This window comes from Peromyscus maniculatus, chromosome 21 (genome assembly GCF_049852395.1).
Source record: "Peromyscus maniculatus bairdii isolate BWxNUB_F1_BW_parent chromosome 21, HU_Pman_BW_mat_3.1, whole genome shotgun sequence".
NCBI lineage: Eukaryota > Metazoa > Chordata > Mammalia > Rodentia > Cricetidae > Peromyscus > Peromyscus maniculatus.
In genome coordinates this window covers 51,519,424-51,540,282 of record NC_134872.1, presented here as the reverse complement: position 1 = coordinate 51,540,282, position 20,859 = coordinate 51,519,424, and the positions used below count along the sequence as shown (strand labels likewise).

At 44.1% G+C, this 20,859-nt stretch overlaps 1 protein-coding gene across 1 annotated transcript; it reads left to right on the top strand.

Annotated features, from left to right (window-relative positions):
- The first annotated feature begins 9,702 nt into the window (after positions 1-9,702).
- Enpp5 (ectonucleotide pyrophosphatase/phosphodiesterase family member 5) lies at positions 9,703-19,200 on the top strand. Its single transcript, XM_042266419.2, has 4 exons — positions 9,703-10,126; positions 13,270-14,133; positions 15,479-15,655; positions 17,863-19,200. Exons 2-4 carry the CDS (start codon positions 13,305-13,307, stop codon positions 18,288-18,290), a joined length of 1,434 nt encoding a protein of 477 aa, XP_042122353.1. The 5' UTR covers positions 9,703-10,126; positions 13,270-13,304; the 3' UTR covers positions 18,291-19,200.
- The last annotated feature ends 1,659 nt before the right edge of the window (positions 19,201-20,859 follow it).

Here is a 20,859-nt window from a genome sequence, read left to right as displayed (position 1 = left end):
GGACACCTGAGATCCAGCATTGCATGCACCCCTCCAGAAACATGTTGTCTCAGTTAGGGTTTCTATTGCTGTGAAGAGACACCATGACCACGGTAACGCTTACAAAGGAAAACATTCAATTGGGGCTGGCTTACAGTTCAGAGGTTCAGTCCATCATCATCGTGGCTGGAAGCATGGTGGCATGCGGGTAGATCTTGTATAATATTAGAAGGACCAGCCTTAATATACTTCCCAGGGGCTCAGGAGAGAAAACTATGAATGGTGAGGACTATTTTGGGAAATAGAATCTCAGCACACCGAGCTCTTAGTCCATTTGCTTTAATTCTCTGAGATGAATATTCTGTCTACATATCTTCAGTTCTGTACTCAAGCCTAGCTCCTTTCTTGCCTGATTTCTCTCTACATTTATCTGCTGTCCCCTCTAAGTTATATCTTAATTCTCTCATCTTAGTTCTGCCCCACGTAGGTCCTCATCCATCTAGTTCTTTCCCATCTTAGCTCCTCTTCCATCTCCTTCTTCCTCATCTTGTTCTTCCCCATTTGGTTCTTCCTCATCTTCCATCTCGTTCCTCTTGTCCTCTCTTCTAACCCTTCAATCTAGTCCTTCCCCATCTCGGCTCGTTCCTCTCCAGTTCTTACCCATCTAGTTCTTCTGTTCTCTTTTCTCTGTCTCATCCTCAAGTTCTCTAGTCAAAATCCTCCTTCTTTCTCTCAGTCTCCTTATTCTCTCAGTTCTCCCCAAGTCCCTCAGGAATTCAGTTATAAACCCAAGCAATAGTAATCCTCTGGCAGAGCAAGGTCACCAGGTTTGAATTCTATGGGGTCATAAAGGTAGGTAAGAATTTCCCTCAGGCATCGACTGTAAGACTTTTACAACCCAAAACAGGAGAGGTAAAAGAGGAGGTCAACAGAGTGCTAATGACCAGTTAGTATATCAAAAAGGGGATCTATGTGCTCAGTCTACATTCCTAGAAGTGGTTTGGTAAGAAGTTAGGGGTCTATTAGTAAGGTTGTGTAAGGAAGGAGGGTCTCACTGTAAATTGCTCAAGAAATAAAGCTATCCACCTGACCTAGGAGACAGGTGTTGTTTCATTTGGCCTTGGATGTTTGATAGGTATTTTAGATAAGTACACTGTTAGGAGTTCTTGGAAGCACACAAGAAAATCATTTTAGGAACCAGCTAACATATATATGCAAAAGCTAAAATATCACCAAGATTTCTTAAGCCATGGCTTGACTTTGGAGAAGTCCTTGACTTTTCCAAGTAGTAGCTTCTGTGACGGTAACTGAATTCCATTTTTTGTTTGGAAAATTACGTTTTCCTGCGGCTTGCAGCAGCTAGACACAGTCTTGGAGAGGAAGCTGAGAGTTCTTCACCCAGATCAGAAGGCAGCAGAAGAACAACCACTGGGCCTGGCTTGGGGTTCTGAAACCTCAAAGCCCTTCCCAGGGACACACTCCCTCCAACAAGGCCACACTTCCCAATAGTGCCACTCCCTGTGAGCCTATTGGGGCTATTTTCATTCAAACCAACAGAGAGAGAGAGAGAGAGAGAGAGAGAGAGAGAGAGAGAGAGAGAGAGAGGGAGGGAGGGAGGGAGGGAGGGAGGGAGGGAGGGAGGGAGGGAGGGAGGGAGGGAGGGAGGGAGGGAGAGAGAGAGATCAGCTGTAAAGGGACTTAAAAGAAATGCTCTAATGGTTTTGGGAAATGACGGTGAATGAATTGTTACATTGTTACCATAAGCATGTAATTGAGTTGGGCAGCAGTTTAAACATACAGATTTTAGAGCCAAATTTTCCAGGTTGGGGTTCAAGTTCTGGCACCTTTTTCCTAGTTACATGCTGTTTAATATCCTTGGGCCAGGTTCTTCAGGTATACATGAGAGCTAATGATACTAACCGCTTGATTGGGCCATCAAAAGATGTAAATAAGGATTGCATACGTGTTTGTGACAGTTTTCTCCGTGTCACTACATGTACAAACAGCTCCCCGGTGAGGTTTGGCCACGTCTCAGGACACCGTCAGGGAAGGGAACAAGAACGGGGTGCAATCAGTGGCTCACACGCAGGTCACAGGGCGGATTCCATGTGTCCACTAGTGAATATTTCCGTTGCATTTTTCTTTAGGATAGACACCTTCTAAGTCTGTCCAGGAGAGAACGTAGAGGAGAAGGAAGGACAATGATCTACTTTCCCCATATTGGATTCAATCCAAATACAGTCTCCCTGGCCACCTACTTACTTCTTGTCAGATGGTCCCCATGGGCTGTCCTATTTTCTACTGAGCCAGTGTCTCCTGAGGTTAACTCATCCCTTTACATACGGGCAGATTTCATTTCTACTTTGCTCTAGGCATAGCTTCCTTCCCAATGTCACTAAGGTCTGATGGGCATAAACAGTGAATGTGATATACAACACCTTGAAGTTGCTCAGAAAAAATTAGGAACAAATGAATAGACGAGGTAAGAATGCTGGAATGAAATTAGCCCCATGACTTGTTTTTTTCTGTCTGTTTTTATGTTGAGAGAGGTCATTTATCACTTGAGTGTAAACAGTGCTCTCACAGGGTCCCCTGGCCATTATCTGGAATGTCAGAGGCTTTATCTGACATCATTTATAAGAAATAAAAATCTCCATAGCCAGCTCCAGGCTACAAAACACATCACTGGATCTTCTAATCAATGCTGCTCATATCCCATAGAGGAAATTAAATGTCATGAAGTATCTTTTATCATAGGAGCTGGAAAAATTGTCCTTCCTATGGTACACAACAGCATAAAGAGAGGAGAGGGAGAAAGAGGGGGCTGAGGCAGACAGAAAAGGCAAAGCACAGGTCCAAGGCTAGGGTTCTGGGGGGACACTGAACAGCTTCTCTGCCTTGGCTGCTGCCATAAATCCAGTCAAACCGAATTAAAAAACAAAAGGCAAGTTGACTTAGGGATTAGTCAGGGTCTCACAGTTGGAGGTCCATGAAGTCGCTCTGCTGGACTGGGTTAGGAGCTTTTTGTGGGAGAGGGGTGGGAGGTGGGGTGATGTGCTTGATAAGGTGTTGGAATATTACCTGGGTTTGGGGGTCCAGTGGATGTGTCCTGAGTCCAGTGGTTTCTTTGGAATCAAGAACTAAGTGTCCTCATTACCCAGTGTTTTGCGGGGGCTTTTCTAAGTGCCGGCTTCTGGTGGGAATCTCTTTTTCCTGTTTGCAGGCTTCTGCAAGTGCCGGCTTCTGGCTGGGGTGGGTGGTGGGTGGGAATCTTTTTCCAAACTTCCAGCCTACCAGACATTATTGATATAATGGTTAATTTTATGTGTCATTTGACTAAGCTAAGGGGTGCCCAAATGGCCAGTAAAACCCTCTGGGTGCATCTGTGAGGGTGCTTGGGTTAGGGAACAATAGAGGAGCTCTTCCTCCCTGATGGGGTGCCTTCCAACCTGTCCAGGCTGGAACACAAAGGCAGAAGGGTGGAATTCCCACCTCATGCTCCACCCTAGCCCCCCATCCTCACAGCTGCCTTCTTGAGTTGTGACAGCCATCTTCTCCTGCCATTGGATATAGATTCTCGAGTCTCTGTACTCTGAAAACTTATAACAGTAGTCAGCACCCAGCCCCCACACTGGTTCTCAGGCCTTAGGCTTGGGCAGTTGGCTTCTCTAGTTCTTACATTTTTGGACTGAGTTAATGCCACTAGCTCTCGGATTCTCTAGCTGGTGTACTGTGGGACTCTTGGGGATCCAAAATCCATAATTATATGAGCCAACACCCATAATAATCCAATCAGTTTACATATCACTGGTTCTATTTCTTTAGTGAGCCTTGGCTAAATACAATTAGGTGACGTGAGTCTTTAGTAATGAATGATTTTGAGGGATCAGGTAAAGAGATTGAAATTAATCCTATTCTGTTTTTCTGCCTACCTAGTAGAAAGGGGGTTATTTTCTCTTTAGATGAAGTTTTCTCCAGTCCTGTCTGGACCACGGTCAGGACAAATCTCTCTCACCTGCCAGTCCTGCAGCCACTCAGACCCAACCAAGTAAATACACAGAGACTTATATTGCTTCCAAACTGTATGGCCATGGCAGGCTTCTTGCTATCTAGTTCTTATATCTTAAATTAACCCATTTCTATTAGTCTATAAGTTGCCATGTGGCTTGTGGCTTACCAGTACCTTACATCTCGCTTGTCATGGCAGTGGCTGGCAGTGTCTCCCCCACTCAGCCTTCCACCTCCCAGAATTATTCTCCTCCTTGTCCCACCTATACTTCCTCCTGCCTGGTTACTGGCCAATCAGTGTTTTATTTATTAACCAATCAGAGCAACACATTTGACATACAGAACATCCCACAGCATTTTGCCTCTGGGCTTATTATCCTTTTTTACTTTCTTTCTGTATGTCTTACTCTGGATCTGCTTCTCTATGTCTGTCTGTCTGGCGTCTGCCTGGCTTCTTGCCCCCTCATGTGTCCCTTGTTCTCTCCTCCTTCTCTTGTTCTTCTTCTCCTTTTTTCTCAAGACTAGATTTTACCTCCTATTTATTCTCTCTGCCTCCTAGCCCCACCCATCCTTTCTCTGCCTAGCTATTGGCTAGTCAGATGTTTATTAGACCAATCAGGTGCCTTAGGCAGGCAAAGTGAAGCATGCAACACATCTTTAAAATAGTTAAACACACATCTTTACATCGTTAAACAAATGCAGCATAAACAAAAATAACACACCTTTACACAGTTACAGTAATATTCTGCAGCATAAACAAATGTAATACATCTTTGCCTAATTAGAATAATATTCCATAACAAACCCCCAAAGCCAACAGAGCAGGGTCCCCAAGGAATTTCTGCTCAGACAGTCTGTTATTAATCCTACAGACTGGATCAATATACCCTTAAATACAGAGAAAAATAACACTGCAAATCAAACACCATCTGGGCTACTTCCTGGTGGGGGATTGAGGGAGTTACCATGAGGTAGGGCTTGTGGTACTAAAGTCCCTTGAAGCAGACTTTCCATAGAAAACGTTTTCATGCACATAGTATATGAATTTGACAAGCCAACATAGTCATGTAAGCACCAGTACAAACCAAACTCTACCACTGAAAGTTCTCAGATTGGCTGTCCATCCAAGCTCTATCCCATCTCCTAGTTCTGAACAACTGGGAACATGATTTCTACCACCATTTTCTTGCCTTCCTTGAGTGTTATATAAATGAGATTGTGCAGTATGTTACTGTTTGCATCTGGCCTCTTTCACTTAGAATAGTGCTTTTGATATTCAACTATATTGTCATCAGATTTTATTTCTTATCTATGGACATCTGTTGTTATTTGTTCTTGCTCTTTTGGGGGGCCTACCACCCAGCTCCCAAGTAAATCACACACAGAGGCTTATTCTTACTTATAAATGCCTGGTCTTATCTTGGCTTGTTTCTTGCCACTTTCCTTAACTTTAATTATCCTGTCTACCTTTTGCCTCTGGGCTTTTCCCGTGCTCTTATTTCTGTAAATCTTAATCTTACTCTGTGGATTGCTGTGTAGCTGGATTGCTGGCCCAAGGAGTTCTCCTCCTTCTCTGGCTACTTCTTCTTTACTCTCAGATTACTCTTTCTATCTATTCTTTCTGACTGTCAGCTCTGTCTATCCTTTCTCCTGTCTTGCTATTGACCATTCAGTTATTAGACCATTAGGTGTTTTAGACAGGTACAGTAACACAGCTTCACAGAGTTAAACAAATGCAACATAAACAAAAGTAACACACCTTAAAATAATATTCTACAACACATGTCACAATTTATTAATTTACAATAGAGTGATATCTACATTGTTTTTTGATTTTATGAATAAAATTGCTATAAAAATATGTGTGTTTTTCAGTGAGTATCTGTCTTCCTTTTTTCTCAAGTGAAAACTCAAGACTGGTAACCATGCATTTAACTTCCCAAGAAATTTGCAAACTGTTTTCTGTGGTGGAGGAGCCGTTCCTCCAAGCAGCATGAGACAATCCCTGGTGCTGTCTCTGACTAGATGTTACTAGTTTCCTTATTTTAGATAGTTTTAAAATGTATAGTTTTGATTTTTTCTCTCTCTCTCAGCTGGACTGTAAAATTAACCCTATGCTAGCTAAATGTACTTTAGTTGTGTCCTGTCAAAATTCATATTTACCGGAATCTCCGACTATGACCTCATATGGAACTATGCTCTTTGTATATGTGAGCCTAGAGGAAGTGGTATTAGCTTAAAATGGACCTTAATTCTCATGGCTGCCATTCTAGAAGTAAGCCCTGTGACTCCATGGAGAGACTCAGGAGAGCACCATGAGCTGCTGGAGACAAAGACTGTGTATATGTAGAAGAGGCAAAGGCAATCAATCCTTCCTCAGGGCCTCTGCAAGGAGCATGGCCCTGTAACCAGTTACCTCTACCACATATTTGGGATGAGACAAGGTATCTCTTTGTAGTTTAGGCTGGCCTAGGATTTTTATTTTTAATGTTGTAAGTATTTGTTGGGTGGGGTAGGGAGGAAATGAGCCAGCCACAATGTGTATATCAAAAGTCAACTTTCAGGGAGTTAGCCGGCTCCTTCCACCATGTGGGTCTCACAATGTCGAGTGACCTGATTCCTAGGGAGAAGTGAACCAACATGTCCTCACCCCAAACAGGGAACCAACAAGAGAATCTGAGCTTTGCTGGAGTTACTTCTGGGCAGGGGGTTACTCATGGGAGCAGAAATGAGGCAATGCCAGCTGTATCACCAAAGCCCACCCCATTATGGGTAACAGCCAGTGAAAGCTGGACCCCTGGAGCACACTGCACAGCCTGCAGGCAGATTAACAGGTTAAAGGGCTTCTTCAGTCACCTCAGCTGGTCTGAGAGTGTCTCACCAGTCCTTACTGCTTACATACATTGGGGAACAGAGGGCAGGTGATATTTGGTCAGCTTCAGGAACTTCCTGGAGTCTCTGAATCTTCTGCTTACTGAATTGATGAGACCCACATCTTACAGAATGTTCTGTCAAGTATTAAGACATGGAGTTTCTTTTAAGGTTTTTTTTTTTTTTCCCACAGTGAACTGAAGTGCAACCCTAATTTGTTGAGTTTATTTTTGTTATTGTTACTGTTTTTAGATTTGTTTTTATTTTTATTTGTGTGCTCACCCAAGAAGAGCAGAAGAGGGCATCAGAGCTCCTGAAGCTGGAATTACAGGCAGTTGTGAGCCACTGTCTTAAGGTTTCTATTGCTGTGATAAAACACTGTGACCAAATCAACTTGGGAAGGAAAGAGTTGATTTAAGCTTATACTTCCATATCACAGTCCACCACTGAAGGAAGTCAGGGCAGGAACTCAAGGCAGGAACCGGAGAAGTCATGGAGGAAAGCTGCTTCCTGGCTTGCTCCCCCAAGGCTTCCTCAGTTCCCTTCTTAAAGCATTCAGGACTACCAGCCCAGGTGAGGGCACCACGCATAGTGAGCTGGCTCCTCACACATCCATGTTGATTAAGAAAATGCCCAAGAGGCTTGTCCATGAGCCAATCTGGTAGGAGTATTTCTTAACTGAGGCTTCCTCTTCCACAATGGCTCTGTCAGGTTGACATAAAACCAGCCAGCACAGCTGTGTTAACAGCCATGGGTGCTGGGAACCAGCCCAGCAGCAAGCCCCTGCTTAGCCAACCCTCCAGTGCCATGGTTTGAAATTTGTTTATTCTTCTTATCATTAATTTTAGCTAAAAAAAAAAAACCAGACTTCTGTTTGGGTTTTTTTAATATTTCATAAAGGACTGATTATTCCAGTGTTAGTGCAATGTTCTTACAGCCCCCGAGGAAGAGAATGATGGAACCCTCAGCTCCTTGTTAGATTTCTCTGGGGTCCTTAAAAGGTAGTGGGACCTCCCCCACCCCAACCCCAGGATACAAAAGCAGATCCTTTTGTTGCTCTATGTTCAGACACATACTCCCAGCTCCATTATTATCCTGCTAATTCAGCTGAAATAAAGGAACCCTTATAGCTCATTGTGACAGAACTTGCTGAATAGCTATTGTGACTAGACAGAAACACAGACAATGGGCAGAGCACAGATATGGAAGCAAGAAGTCTGCTGATGAAACTTGCCAATCACTTTCCTTGTTTGAGCAAGATCCCGCCCACTAGCAAAGTAAGTTATATTGCAAGGCTACCAGTTGATCACTAGACATTATATGGAGATCTGGAAGTGGTGCCTGAGCTCACTGAGCCCCCTGTGAGTCGTCATCTGTGTTATGAGCTGTGGTTAGCAACTACACTGTGCAATTTTGCAATTGCAGCCAGTGGAAGCAATCATGACTTCCGTAAAAGTTTGCAGAGCGAGGCAGCTTGTCATTTGAGCAGAGCCTGCAACACTCAATGACCCACATAAAGACAGGTCCATTCTCACCCCTGCTCTGTGATGAGCATAAGGTACTCTTTGTTTTGAGCGAACACAGAATTGGCTTGTTGGGCTGGGGAGATAAGGACTTTCGAGACTGAACCACCTCCTTCCAACTTTGAGCCATTTCAAAGGTCAGGGCTCAGGGCTTGGGAACAGCTTGTGCACCTTCATGGTCTTGGGTCAGGCTGCACACAGAGACAACCTCCCTCTTAGTCTCCATCCCACATGCAGAAAACTATTAAGTCACGATGGCAGCATGCCCAAATGCCCTTTGGGGTGCTGCTGCTGCTCAGCTTAGCAGGTAGCCACTGTCCCAAAGGCAAAGACCAAAATGCTCAACTCATTTAAGAGAAGAGCAGAAGATGGCTACAAACTTCAGCGCTCCAGCACATGGAACACAGAGTGTTTGCTACAGACACCAAGGTCACTGCTGTGGATGCTTGCACCCGTCCCAGATCATTAAATGTTGAGACTTCAGTCGTGGCAATCAAGCAGACAGTACTGCCTATTGCAGACAGACTTAGAATTCTGTCTAATTCGATTGCATCAGGATAGGGACCCGGGTAGCTAGATGGGTCTCTCAGAGTGGCATGGTGTCTGGCATATATAATTTGACTCAAATAGACAAATCAGCACCCTGGCCACACCCCTTCAGGCCTTAAACTATCATTAATTACATTTTAAAAATTAGTTTGCTGCAGTTAAGAAAAAAAGAGAGACAGATGAAACTGAATCACCAACAAACCAGCAATGTGCCTTCCTGAAATTACAGCTGTAATGCACTGTGGACCCAGCAGCATCTGGAGCCCGGCAACCATCCAGGCAGCTCTGCTTTGCTCTCTGTAAATTAATCCAACTCGGACCCTGGCTTGGTTTAACTGGAGCTTTCGGACGCTACTGCTCAGCAAACTCAGAACCATAAGCTGCAAACGCGTGGAAGTTACACTTCGGGCTACAGAGCTGAGTCAATTCCCGGAGCCTTTTGTAGACAAAGAACTTGACACCAGCTATTCATGAACAGAAGAATTAATGAGCACTAGGGATAAAGCTCGGTTGACTGAGTGCTCAACTGGCATCCCCAGTTCAGTCCCCAGAGCCTCATAAAACCAGGTGTGGTGATGCACTCCTGTGATCGATCCCCAGCGTTTAGGAGGCCGGGTAAGAAGGTCTCAGGTCCGAGGTCATCCTGGCCTACAAACCAAGTTCCAGGCCAGCCTGAGCTAAATGAGACCCTGTCTAAACAATAAACACCATCACATGGTATTCTGGTGTCCCTCCTCCTATGAAAGCCTACGGAATGACGTCACCAGTTTATGATAAAGGGAGAAGAACACTCAGACCTAGAGGTGGAACAAAAGTGAGTTTCAGATTACCAACCAGTGGGATAGCACATTACGGTCGCTCAGCATCACTGATACCACACGCCTAGTGGGAAAATTCTGAGTGACAGGCTTTGCCCGAGTCTGGCCACCAGGTCCCCTTCCTCCAAACCCACACAGCGCCCACCCCCGCTCTCCCTGATTGACAGGCGGCACAGCTACTCCTAGGAGCGGATTTTTTGCCCGGGTAGAACGACGAGCCTGCGGGAGCCAATGGCATTCCAGGAACGGGGCGGGCGGCGACGGGTCAGGTGCTCTGTGCTGGGGCTGCGTGCAGGTGAGCCTTCGGGATCCGCGGGCGTCCCCTGCTCCCGCCACCTCCCCGCCCCAAACGCTCCAGGACAGACCGACTGCAGCACGGTGAGTCCCCGGGGATGAGTGGCCTGCCTCCCGAGGCCCACACTGGGGCTGTCACCAGCCCGGGGTGGGGGTGGGGTTGGGGGCGGGGAGGCCTAGTAACCCCGATGGAGAAGAGGCGGTGCACCCAGGCACTCCCTCGAACCCCTTATATAAACCCACTCCTCTTCCCTGCCCTCCTCTGCCCGGTGATTGGTGCTCCCGATTGCCCAGGCTGTAAGGGAAAGGCTAGGGACTGGGAAGGCCAGAGCGATTTGCATCCTGATGTAGCGGTTTTCAGGGCTTTGTGTGGTTTCTGCGTAGAAAAGAAAGATTTGGTTTTTTTTTTTTTCCCTCATCCCCACCCCCACCTGCGTTATGTCACCCATGTAATTACGGGTTTTTTTTGATGTCTCCTCGGTTCAGTTTGTCTCAGGAAAACAGTTTTCTCTCTATTTACTGCAATTAACTGAGTTTCCTAAAATAGATGAAAATCAGATGTTCCGTGCAATTGATTCTTTCTTGGCGTTAAATTATATTTGATTGATAATAAGTTTTTTTTTTTTTATTTTCTGCGTTGGTGAGATGGGAGAAAAAATTGGGGGAGAGAAAAGAAAAGGGAAGGAACCATGATCAGTCACAAAGGTTAGTCAGTATACTTGCAGTTCCCTGCATACAACTAATTCCCCCAATGCAGCTATTATTAATGTGGCTTCCAGAACTGGACAAAAATGAGTGGCATTCAAGATACAATATTAAATTTATGTTTGGAGACATTGTCTTGAGACCAGTGTCTACAACAGTTTCAGATTGAGGTGAAACTACAGTTAAAAACAAAAGAAATTTTAGCCTGGCAGAAACTACAGTTAAAAACAAAACAAATCTTAGCCTGTCAGTGGTGGCCTAAGCCTTTAATCCCAGCACTCAGGCGGCAGAGGCAGATGGAGGCAGGCAGATCTCTGTGAGTTCAAGGCCAGCCTGGTCTACAAAGTGAGTTCCAGGATAGCTGGGACTACACATAGAAACCCTGTCTTGAAAAATCAAAAACCAAAGCAAGAAACAAATCTTACCATAAGCTCATTTGTATCATTTGCATACAGCTCATGCTTCTGAAAGCAAAGCCCCACACAGGTTACATTCGCCTCAGTCTAGAATACAGTAGGACAAGACAGGGCCTCTTCTGAGTTATGAGAATGTCTTCACCGTGTTTGAATTAGGAAGATGCCAGAAGCTGAGTAGAAGAGATTTCTCTGCACGAAGTGTGGTTAGGATTATTAGTGGTCAATAAAGGGAAAAACACAAGACGATTCCTTATGTGCAGTCCTGATGAGAACTGGTAACATCTGCACAGAATCAGTTATCCATGCTTCCTCCTTACATTGGCTTTTAAGAAACATGTGCAGACATAAACAAAGAAAAACAATTGTGGATTTTTTTTGGTTTGTTTATTTATTTATTTATTTATTTATTTATTTATTTATTTGAGACAAGGTTTCTTTGTGTAGCTTTGCGCCTTTCCTGGAACTCACTTGGTAGACCAGGCTAGCCTCGAACTCACAGAGATCCACCTGGCTCTGCCTCCCCAGTGCTGGGATTAAAGGCATGTGCCACCACCGCCCGGCCAAATGTGGATTTTAAGAACTTGAATCCTGGGAAATGCTCTCTCTGTGCACGTCATTGATAAGATTAACTGCTGACTGATTATAACCTGGGGAAAGTCAAAATCAAATTTGAGAAGTATGCTTCCATTCATACTTAGTTTAGAATCTATTTGTGCAGTACATAGAACCCTAAGATTTGATTAACAAATGAATACAGATTACATTTTATAAATATATTTGGAAGCCACAAATTTTATTCCATTCAAGAAACCATGTTTAGCTGGGCAGTGGTGGAGTACACCTTTAATCCCAGCACTTGGGAGGCAGAGACAGGCAGATCTTTGAGTTTGAGGCCAGCCAGGTCTACAGATTGAGCTCCAAGACTGCTAGGGCTACCCAGAAAAGCCATGTCTGGAAAACCATAAGAAACAAACGAAAAAGAAGCCAAACTTGATGACTTTCCTCCTTATAGAAATATCTCTTAAGACAGAAGATTCAAGCCTAGGGGTTGGCTATAAAAATGTATGATATAAGCCGGGTGGTGGTGGCACGCGCCTTTAATCCCAGCACTCAGGAGGCAGAGGCAGGCGGATCTCTGTGAGTTCAAGGCCAGTCTGGTCTACAAAGCAAGTTCCAGGAAAGGTGCAAAGCTACACAGAGAAACCCTGTCTCAAAAAACCAAAAATAAAACAGTATGATATATTATATGTGTGTGTTTAAATACCACTATTGAATATGTTAATAGTATTTCCTGTTGCTAAGTTTCTGTATTTTTTCTATTTTTTTGTTTGTTTTTGTTTTTCGAGACAGGGTTTCTCTGTGTAGCTTTGCACCTTTTCCTGGAACTCACTTGGTAGCCCAGGCTGGCCTTGAACTCACAGAGATCCCCCTGGCTCTGCCTCCCGAGTGCTGGGATTAAAAGCATGTGCCACCACCGCCGGGCTATTCTTTCTGTTTATAAGAAATTCTGGCAGTCACTTGACTATATAAAAGTTTCTGGACAGAATTCTGGGTTGGACATGTGAGATGGCTCCACAGGTCAGGGACTTGCAGACAAACCTGACAACTTAATTCACCCCCAAGGACCCACACAGTAGAAGGCAAGAACTAAGTCTCAGAAGTTGTTCTCTGATTTCCCCAGGCACATTATGGCTTACATGTGTATAAACACATAGTAACACACACACACACACACACACACACACACACACACACACACACACACCAAATAAAGTGTAAAGAAAATGCTAACGCATTCTAGATCATCCTGAAAGTGTCTCTGAAAAGTCATCTATACCAATCATCTTTTTAACGTTATTGTGGAGCTCACTTAAATACTTCCTTTGAGGAATCTATTTTATGGATTATTTGAAAATAAAAGGGGTTTCTGTAATGGCACTTAAAGCTTTTGGGCCCTGGTGTCCTGTGTCAAATGGAGTTCTGCACCGTAATTTTTCCAGGCTGTGACTCGTGATGTACACGGGATCGCTATCGCTGTCACTCAGTCTGGAAGAAAACGTACAAATCCCAGTTGTCACCAGTAACTTCTTTATGCTTATTCTACAGATTGCCTTGTGCTGAGCTGACCAAGGACTTTGAAAATGATTCCAAAGTTTCTCGTGGTGTCTTGCACACTGGCTGCCCTAACTCATTCAACTGCATTTTCTCTTCAGCCAGAACAGCAGAAGGTTCTAGTAGTTTCCTTTGATGGATTCCGCTGGGATTACTTATATAAAGTTCCAACACCTCATTTTCATTATATCATGAAATACGGTGTTCATGTGAAGCAAGTCACTAATGTCTTTATCACAAAGACCTACCCTAACCATTACACTTTGGTCACTGGTCTCTTTGCAGAGAATCATGGGATTATTGCCAATGACATGTTTGATCCTATTCACAACAAGTCTTTCTCCTTGGAACACATGAACATTTATGATTCTGAGTTTTGGGAAGAAGCCACACCTATATGGATCACAAACCAGAAGGCAGGGCATGCTAGTGGTGCGGCCATGTGGCCGGGAACGGATGTAAAGATCCATGACAGCTTCCCTACCTACTACCTACCTTACAATGAGTCCGTGTCCTTTGAGGACAGAGTTGCCAAAATCATTGAATGGTTTACAGCCAAAGACCCCATCAATCTCGGTCTTCTCTACTGGGAAGAGCCTGATGACACAGGCCATGATGTGGGACCTGACAGTCCTCTCATGGGGCCTGCCATTACAGACATTGACCATAAGTTAGGATATCTGATAAAAATGCTGAAAAAGGCCAAGTTATGGAATAATATTAACCTAATCATCACGAGTGACCATGGAATGACCCAGTGCTCTAAGCAGAGGGTGATAGAACTTGACCGCTATCTGGATAAGGACCACTATACCCTGATTGACCACTCACCTGTAGCTGCCATTCTACCAAAAGAAGGTAAGTCTGCACTCAGGGCGATCTGAGCCTAGCACTGCGCATGCCCAATGTGGAAGCTTCTGCTCTTCCAGCACCCTAGCTTGCATCCAGAGAGTGCACTAAGACTTAGTCCTAAGACTTTAAAAACAATGATCTCTTTCCTCAGAGGGTAATACTGACTCTTGGGCTATAGGTTTTAAACATTTTAGAATCACAAAATAAGATAAAAGTCACGACTCGCCTTCTCAAGAGAAATGGATATGGCCTTTGAATACAATCACAGTCATCTCTTGGAAGCTGGTGACCCTCAGTAGACCCTTAATCGAGGCCCCTTTAATAGGGAAGCGGTAGAGTATATGAGTGAGAAAGTACATTTGTCAATCTCTGGCTTATTTTCATTTCTGTCAGCAAGTTTTAATAGTAACTTGCATTCTTTGTAAACATCTGCTGGAATCTTTCCCCAACTGTCCCCTCAGCATCGGCTACATTTTAAAAATAGGTCAATGTTTAACATCCAGAGGTCTCAACCTATGTAGCTGGACATGGGAGGCCTGCCTTTCTGAAGCTGTAGCACCGTGGAGGGTTGGACTTAAGTATCAAGGGAGAGAATGGATTTGTGAGCAGCTGTACTAGCTCACCGTTGGGAATTGTGTCCTCTCGGGGGAGTTAAGCAGAATCTATTAAGTAACCGTGTGGAAGTATGCATGTGTGCCTGTACACACGGTTTGCAACTCATAAGTTACACCAGCCCGTGAGGTTCCCTTAGGCAACTGGAGTGGCGTGGTGGTATTCTCTTGTTGAGGTGTGGGGATTGGAGAGACAAGGAACACATGGATTTGATGAACAAAAGTTAGAGATGGTGGCTAGGTACGGTACATTGGAAGTTCTGGGGAGTTCTCCAATCCCCCCAATATATTGAGGGCCTTTCCATTTCTCAGGCTGCTTTTCACCTCTAGTCACCCTCTTCCTACCCCTGACCTCCACAAGCCATGCTCTCTTCTCCAGAGAGTCTGTCTCTACATCCATAGCGACTGACTGCCATGTTGAGTCTCGCTGCGTTCTCTTGGCTTGGCTTGGGGGGGTGTGCATCTGGGTGCATATGTAAGTCTGTAGAGGGCAGTGATTACTGCTTCTCTCAAAGGCCCTTTATTCTGTAAGAGCGTGTGCTAGCGACAGAGGAGTAACTGTTTCTATTTCCCCTCAAGACTATTTCTCCTTAAGGGTGTGGCGTTCCACCATGCATGGCTTCCTTCCCTTGTGTTCATCCTCCAGGCTTTTTTCATCAGCCGGGAGTCTCTTCCCCACCATGGGTGTCTGGAGGGATGTGAGTCTTGTTCTGAGAGTCTCTCTCCTCCTTTCTCCTTAGGTAAATTTGATGAAGTCTATGATGCGCTGGCTGGTGCCCATCCTAATCTCACAGTCTACAAAAAGGAGGAAATTCCAGAACGATGGCATTACAAGAAAAATGATCGAGTTCAACCAATCGTAGCAGTGGCCGATGAAGGGTGGTATATTTTGCAGAATAAGTCAGATGATTTTCTGTGTGAGTATGTTATCGTATTTCTTCCCATTCTGCACCGTTTCTTGCTAACTTGGAGGCTGTGGATAATACAGCAGTTTACTTACTGATATTTTAACTCTCTGTTACTTAAATGTTGAAGAATCTGTGTTGTATCAATACTCATCTAGAAATGTTTCTTAAAATATATCCATGAGAAACGTACAAGGTTGAGGATATAGCTTGGTGGTACACAGGCTTGCCTAGCATGTAAGGCCCTGGGCTTGATTGCCAACACTGGGGAAAAAGTGTATAAAAAATGTTGCTTTAGTTAGAATTGAGTTCCTGTCCTGTTTAGTGACTGAAAGCAAAGTAGTTGCATGGCCATGTGCTTGTAGTGACTCCTAATAGCAGATATGTACAGCGACATGCGTTCTGGTTTCTAACCGTTTGTACCCACAAATAACCTGTAAATCACTATTTGATCACATCAAGGAATCTGGAAAGACTGTCCTGGGAATAATTTCTTCCTCCATTTGTTCTGTTTGTTAACTGTGCAGGGAGATAGACTGCTCAGAAAAGGTCTGCTGATCTTAGAGAACATTTTTTTTTTTAAGTTCACATACATTTAGAGAGGCCTTGTAGGACTTTGGGTTCTGTGAACTGCAATTACTCAGTAGGTTGTTCACACTTATTTTTTGATAGATACACCTCAGTGATTCTGGTTCTAGGACATGCTGCTCATTTATTCGATGGCTAGGCTGTTGCTGTGGTCCTTTTCTGCCTGAATTGTACCAGTTCCCGAGTCAGGCATTCTCAAAGTGCATTCTGTGGCACAGCAGTGTCTAGATTAGCTGGAAATGTGCCAGGAAGGCACATCCTTGGGCCCAGTCCAGGCATGCTGCATTGGACATTGTGAGAACATGGCCTAGCCCTCTGTCTTTATGTGGCCCCAAGGAATGTCATTCACAATGAAGTCTAAGAATCTTGGGCACTCATTATTAAATATTGTCCATTGAATCAAATATTTATGGTAACAACTACCATTATAAAACAGGGTCTCTGATTCTCTGGTACATGTCATATGAGAGAATTATCATTGCATTCTCATATGACTTAGAATCTAAACCTCAACTTCTCACAGAAATGATCGCAACCACCCTTAAATCAATTTTGGATTATATTACATAATGGCATATTTCTCAATGTTATTATAAATTAAACAGATGAGCAAAGCACTCTGTCTCATATTTGCTATTGGCTCATAAGCCCACCATTATTCTTCCTTAAATAAATTGAAAAGAATTATGTCATTTAGAATGACTTCTGCAGGTGGAGTTGATTGACAGGAAGACGTCAAGTTACTTTTGAAATGACAGATCCGTGACTTTCAGAGGTGTTGACTCGAGTTTTCATTTTCTACATTCGGATGCTGTTGTGAATTTCCTTGTAGCAAGGATAAGTAATAGAACTGGAGTCATGGGTCATTTTCATGACTCTTAAATAAAAGCCTGTCAGTTTTCATAGGTCCCCATCTTAGCAGTAACCATGGTCATGCCTTTGCTCTGGTATTGGCCACACGTTCAGTTTTCAATAAGCAGCTTTAATCCTTTGTTTTTGAATGGAACCACTGGGTGTGCACGTCAGAAGACTGACCTCTAAAGTTATTTGTAGCCACACTGATGCACAGAATACTAAGCTATGTCTTGCTCTGAGCTACCAGAGTCCAGATTTTTCACTCTGCCTACACGTTCTGACCTTTGTTTCCCATGGTGGGTCCTAGCTGTGATTGAAGTTTGATTGCTGTACTGTCTTGTGTTTCTGTATTGCTTTTCACTTCCTATCGGCAATTGTGGGTTTCACATTTGTGATTAAGACTAACACCACCTTACTTTAGAACATTAGACATTGTAGCTACCCAATAAGTATTTGCTAAACATCAGCCAGCTCCAGAATGGAACAAAATCAACCATCCACCTGCATTTCCCCCTCTGACTTGGTCCAGCTGTGCTCTGTTTCCTTTCCTCTTTGATGCTTAAGATAGTATGGACCATAGGAAAGATCTGTAACCACTTGACATTGGATGTCTTGAGGGGATTTGTGGGGTTGACAGCAGCAGAGATTATAAAAGATGATTTCATTAGTATACGGTCAAATTGGATAAAATACGATCAGAACTTGACCATGCAGAAATTCTCTCCACCTCAGTGCCATCCGGTTGGCTAACTTATTCATGCATTTTCTCTTCACAGTAGGCAACCATGGTTATGATAATGCATTAGCAGAAATGCATCCAATATTTTTAGCCCACGGTCCTGCCTTCAGAAAGAATTTCACAAAAGAAGCCATGAACTCCACAGATCTGTACCCACTGCTCTGCCACCTCCTCAATCTCACCGCCCTGCCACACAATGGATCATTCAGGAATGTCCAGGATCTTCTCAGTTCAGCAAGTCCAAAAACAATTCCTTACACACAGAGTCCCACACACCTCCTTGGTAGTGACAAGCCAGGAGAGTATGAGCAAGAGGAGTCGTACCCTTATTACATAGGTGTCTCTCTCGGCAGCATTATAGCCATCGTATTCTTTGTAGTTCTCATTAAGCATTTAACTCCCAGCCAAGTGCCTACTTTACGCTACATGCAGGTTGAAGTTGCTCAACCGTTACTACAAGCTTAGTGCTTCTCTAACATGGAATTGCATGTTGAAGTTGAGGGTGCAAAATTATATCAGTGGTAAACCTGCAACTTCTAGGAAGCTACTTACAGACACCTGCATAGGCCACCAAGCAGTTAATCCATACTTGGGCACACTCACACCTACATACGTACTCACAGACCGATCAGAACACTCCTATCTGCAAATGATCAAAGACGTAAGGGGACCCCTCCACTGCTTTCTTTGGCTGAGTAGGTAGACCATGCTCGATTAGGGGTTGGCACATATAATGTACATACTTAGCCACTTTGCACTATCGAAAGGACTTCACATGTTGCACTTTACCATCCAGTAGGTACCTTTGCTCTGAAATGCACTTTATAACTATGTCTAGTAACTTGGTTGAAAATGACAGCCTTGCGCATCTATGTCACCAAATACTAGCATTCCATGTACAGACTGAAGGAAGTTTCTAGCAATTCCTGAATAATGCAGAAATCTATCTCCTTAAGTGGGAGGAGGAGGCGAAAGTGAAAGCGTTGAAAAGTCAGTGGGACCAAGTTTGTAGCCTGCATGTTGGAGAGATGCTTTTCCAGCAGCAGGTTACATTGTGGGCATTTCTAGTGAGGTCTCCCCACCAAGGACCAAAGTTTCCATGTACTTCTTCCTTCCAGTAGATTCCAACACGGAAGGATGCATTCTAAAGGTCATGTTTCTACCCCTTAGTCATTGCTCCTTGTTGACGAGTTCTAGTCCTGATTCCATACTGACGATGCCATGCACATAGACTTCTTTTCTGTGTAGTGTAGTAGTGGCCTGAAGAGCAGAGACCAGGCACCATCTCTGCAGTGGTTTTTTTCCTGCCTGTCATTATTTGCATACTTGCTAATAACACTATTAATCACATTAAAAATCAAGTGAGATTAAAAAATAGTGTTTGGTTTTGCTTATTTGTTATTTCTGGTGGCATGATGTGGAGTACAAACATCTTTTAATCCTGACGCTTTCAAAACCCAGAGTTACAGTAGAGGACAAACCAAATTAGGTGACATATAGGCCATCTAGCCCTTGGAAAGAGTCCTGTGGAGCCAGAATGTGCACACTGTCACCACAGTGGCAAAGGGTACTTCTAGTAGGGAAAAGAAATCTCTTGGTGATAATAGGTATGGGAACACATAGAAACTCAGGTGACTTAGTTTCGTTTCAAGAACTATTTGAGTATCTACCTGCCAGGCGTTTGCTGATGTCCAAGGTGAATCCGCTTTCATAGATGTCTCACCGCTCAACTAGTGGTTCTCAGCTTCTTCATCATCTCGGCCCCTCCTGCTACAACAGCTTAAAGCTGTGCCTTTTAGATGGCCAAGCAGTGAAGCTGGGGTGACAAGAGAACCTGAGAAGAAAAGCTTTCTCTCGAAAACAGTGCGATGTTCTTTTGCATGCTCATACATATGCACATTCAGGTGGGTGTGTTCAGTTCACTTTAGAAGGTGCTATTACCTCAGAACAAAGTGATGAGTGCATCACAGTTTAGGTTGGAAGGTTTGTTGACTGAATGGTTTGTTACCGATACCCACATCCCTATGAAATCAGCCATGAGAGGGGACAGCAGAAAGAAAGCTTTTAACTTTCCTGGGAAAATCTTGTCATTTGGAACCCTTTGGTAGCTTTCTTTTGTAGTTTATAACCTAAATGTCTTCATGGTCCAGCTTTATGCAGGGAGCATGAACTAGCCCTCGGCAGTGACACTTTAGACTGCCTGATTTCACAACTGCAAACGAGAACTTGAAAGAACAGAGCGGAGCCCTTCCTCCTCCTCTTTGCTCAGAGCCTCTTGCTCTTTGAGACATTCTGTACAATTTATTGGTAAGATTCTCCGTTAAGACTGGGTTTTTATAATGTTTACTCCCCCTGGCCCCTGCATTCATGTTTATGCGTTTCTAAATTCCGATTCTGTAAAGTTAGCGTCCTATTAGTCTTTTTCTGACAAGAAATTATTCTTGTCTAGCAAAACAGTCTAAGAGACCTGTCTCTTTGTGGCTGTCAAATGTTTCCGGCTATTTCCTGGCTGAGGGCAGCAGCCTCTGTTTCAGTTACATGGGGGTGGTGGTGAAGGGCCGAAGGGATTTACTCAGTGATCTAATTTAGCCAGGGCCCTCGCTCTCTTTCAGAGAAATAACTTGCATGACCTCACGCGGGGCTAGAAGCAGGACCAGGGTTCCTGATTTAGTTTACATGCAAAGTGGAGGTCAGTGGACTGATGGGTCCTCTTAGAGGGAAGCCTGTTGAGCCCACCCTAAGCAGGAAGTGCCTAAGGCGGGTTTCTGCATTGGCAAGCTCCTTACTACCACACTTGACCTTCAGCTGCGCCAAGTGTCTAGCTTCCTTCCTGATTGGCCAGTGCCATAGGACAAAGGTGGCCCCGAGTGCTGACTCTCTTGTCCGTATTTCAGTCTCCTCTGAATCTCACCCTGGTAACTCCTAGCTATGGGGTAGACGATTTTAGACTTTCAAAAAAGACACTTACAAACCTTGGTCTGGGCAGTTGGCTCAGTTGGTAGGGTGCTAGCTGGACAGGCATGAGGACCCGAGT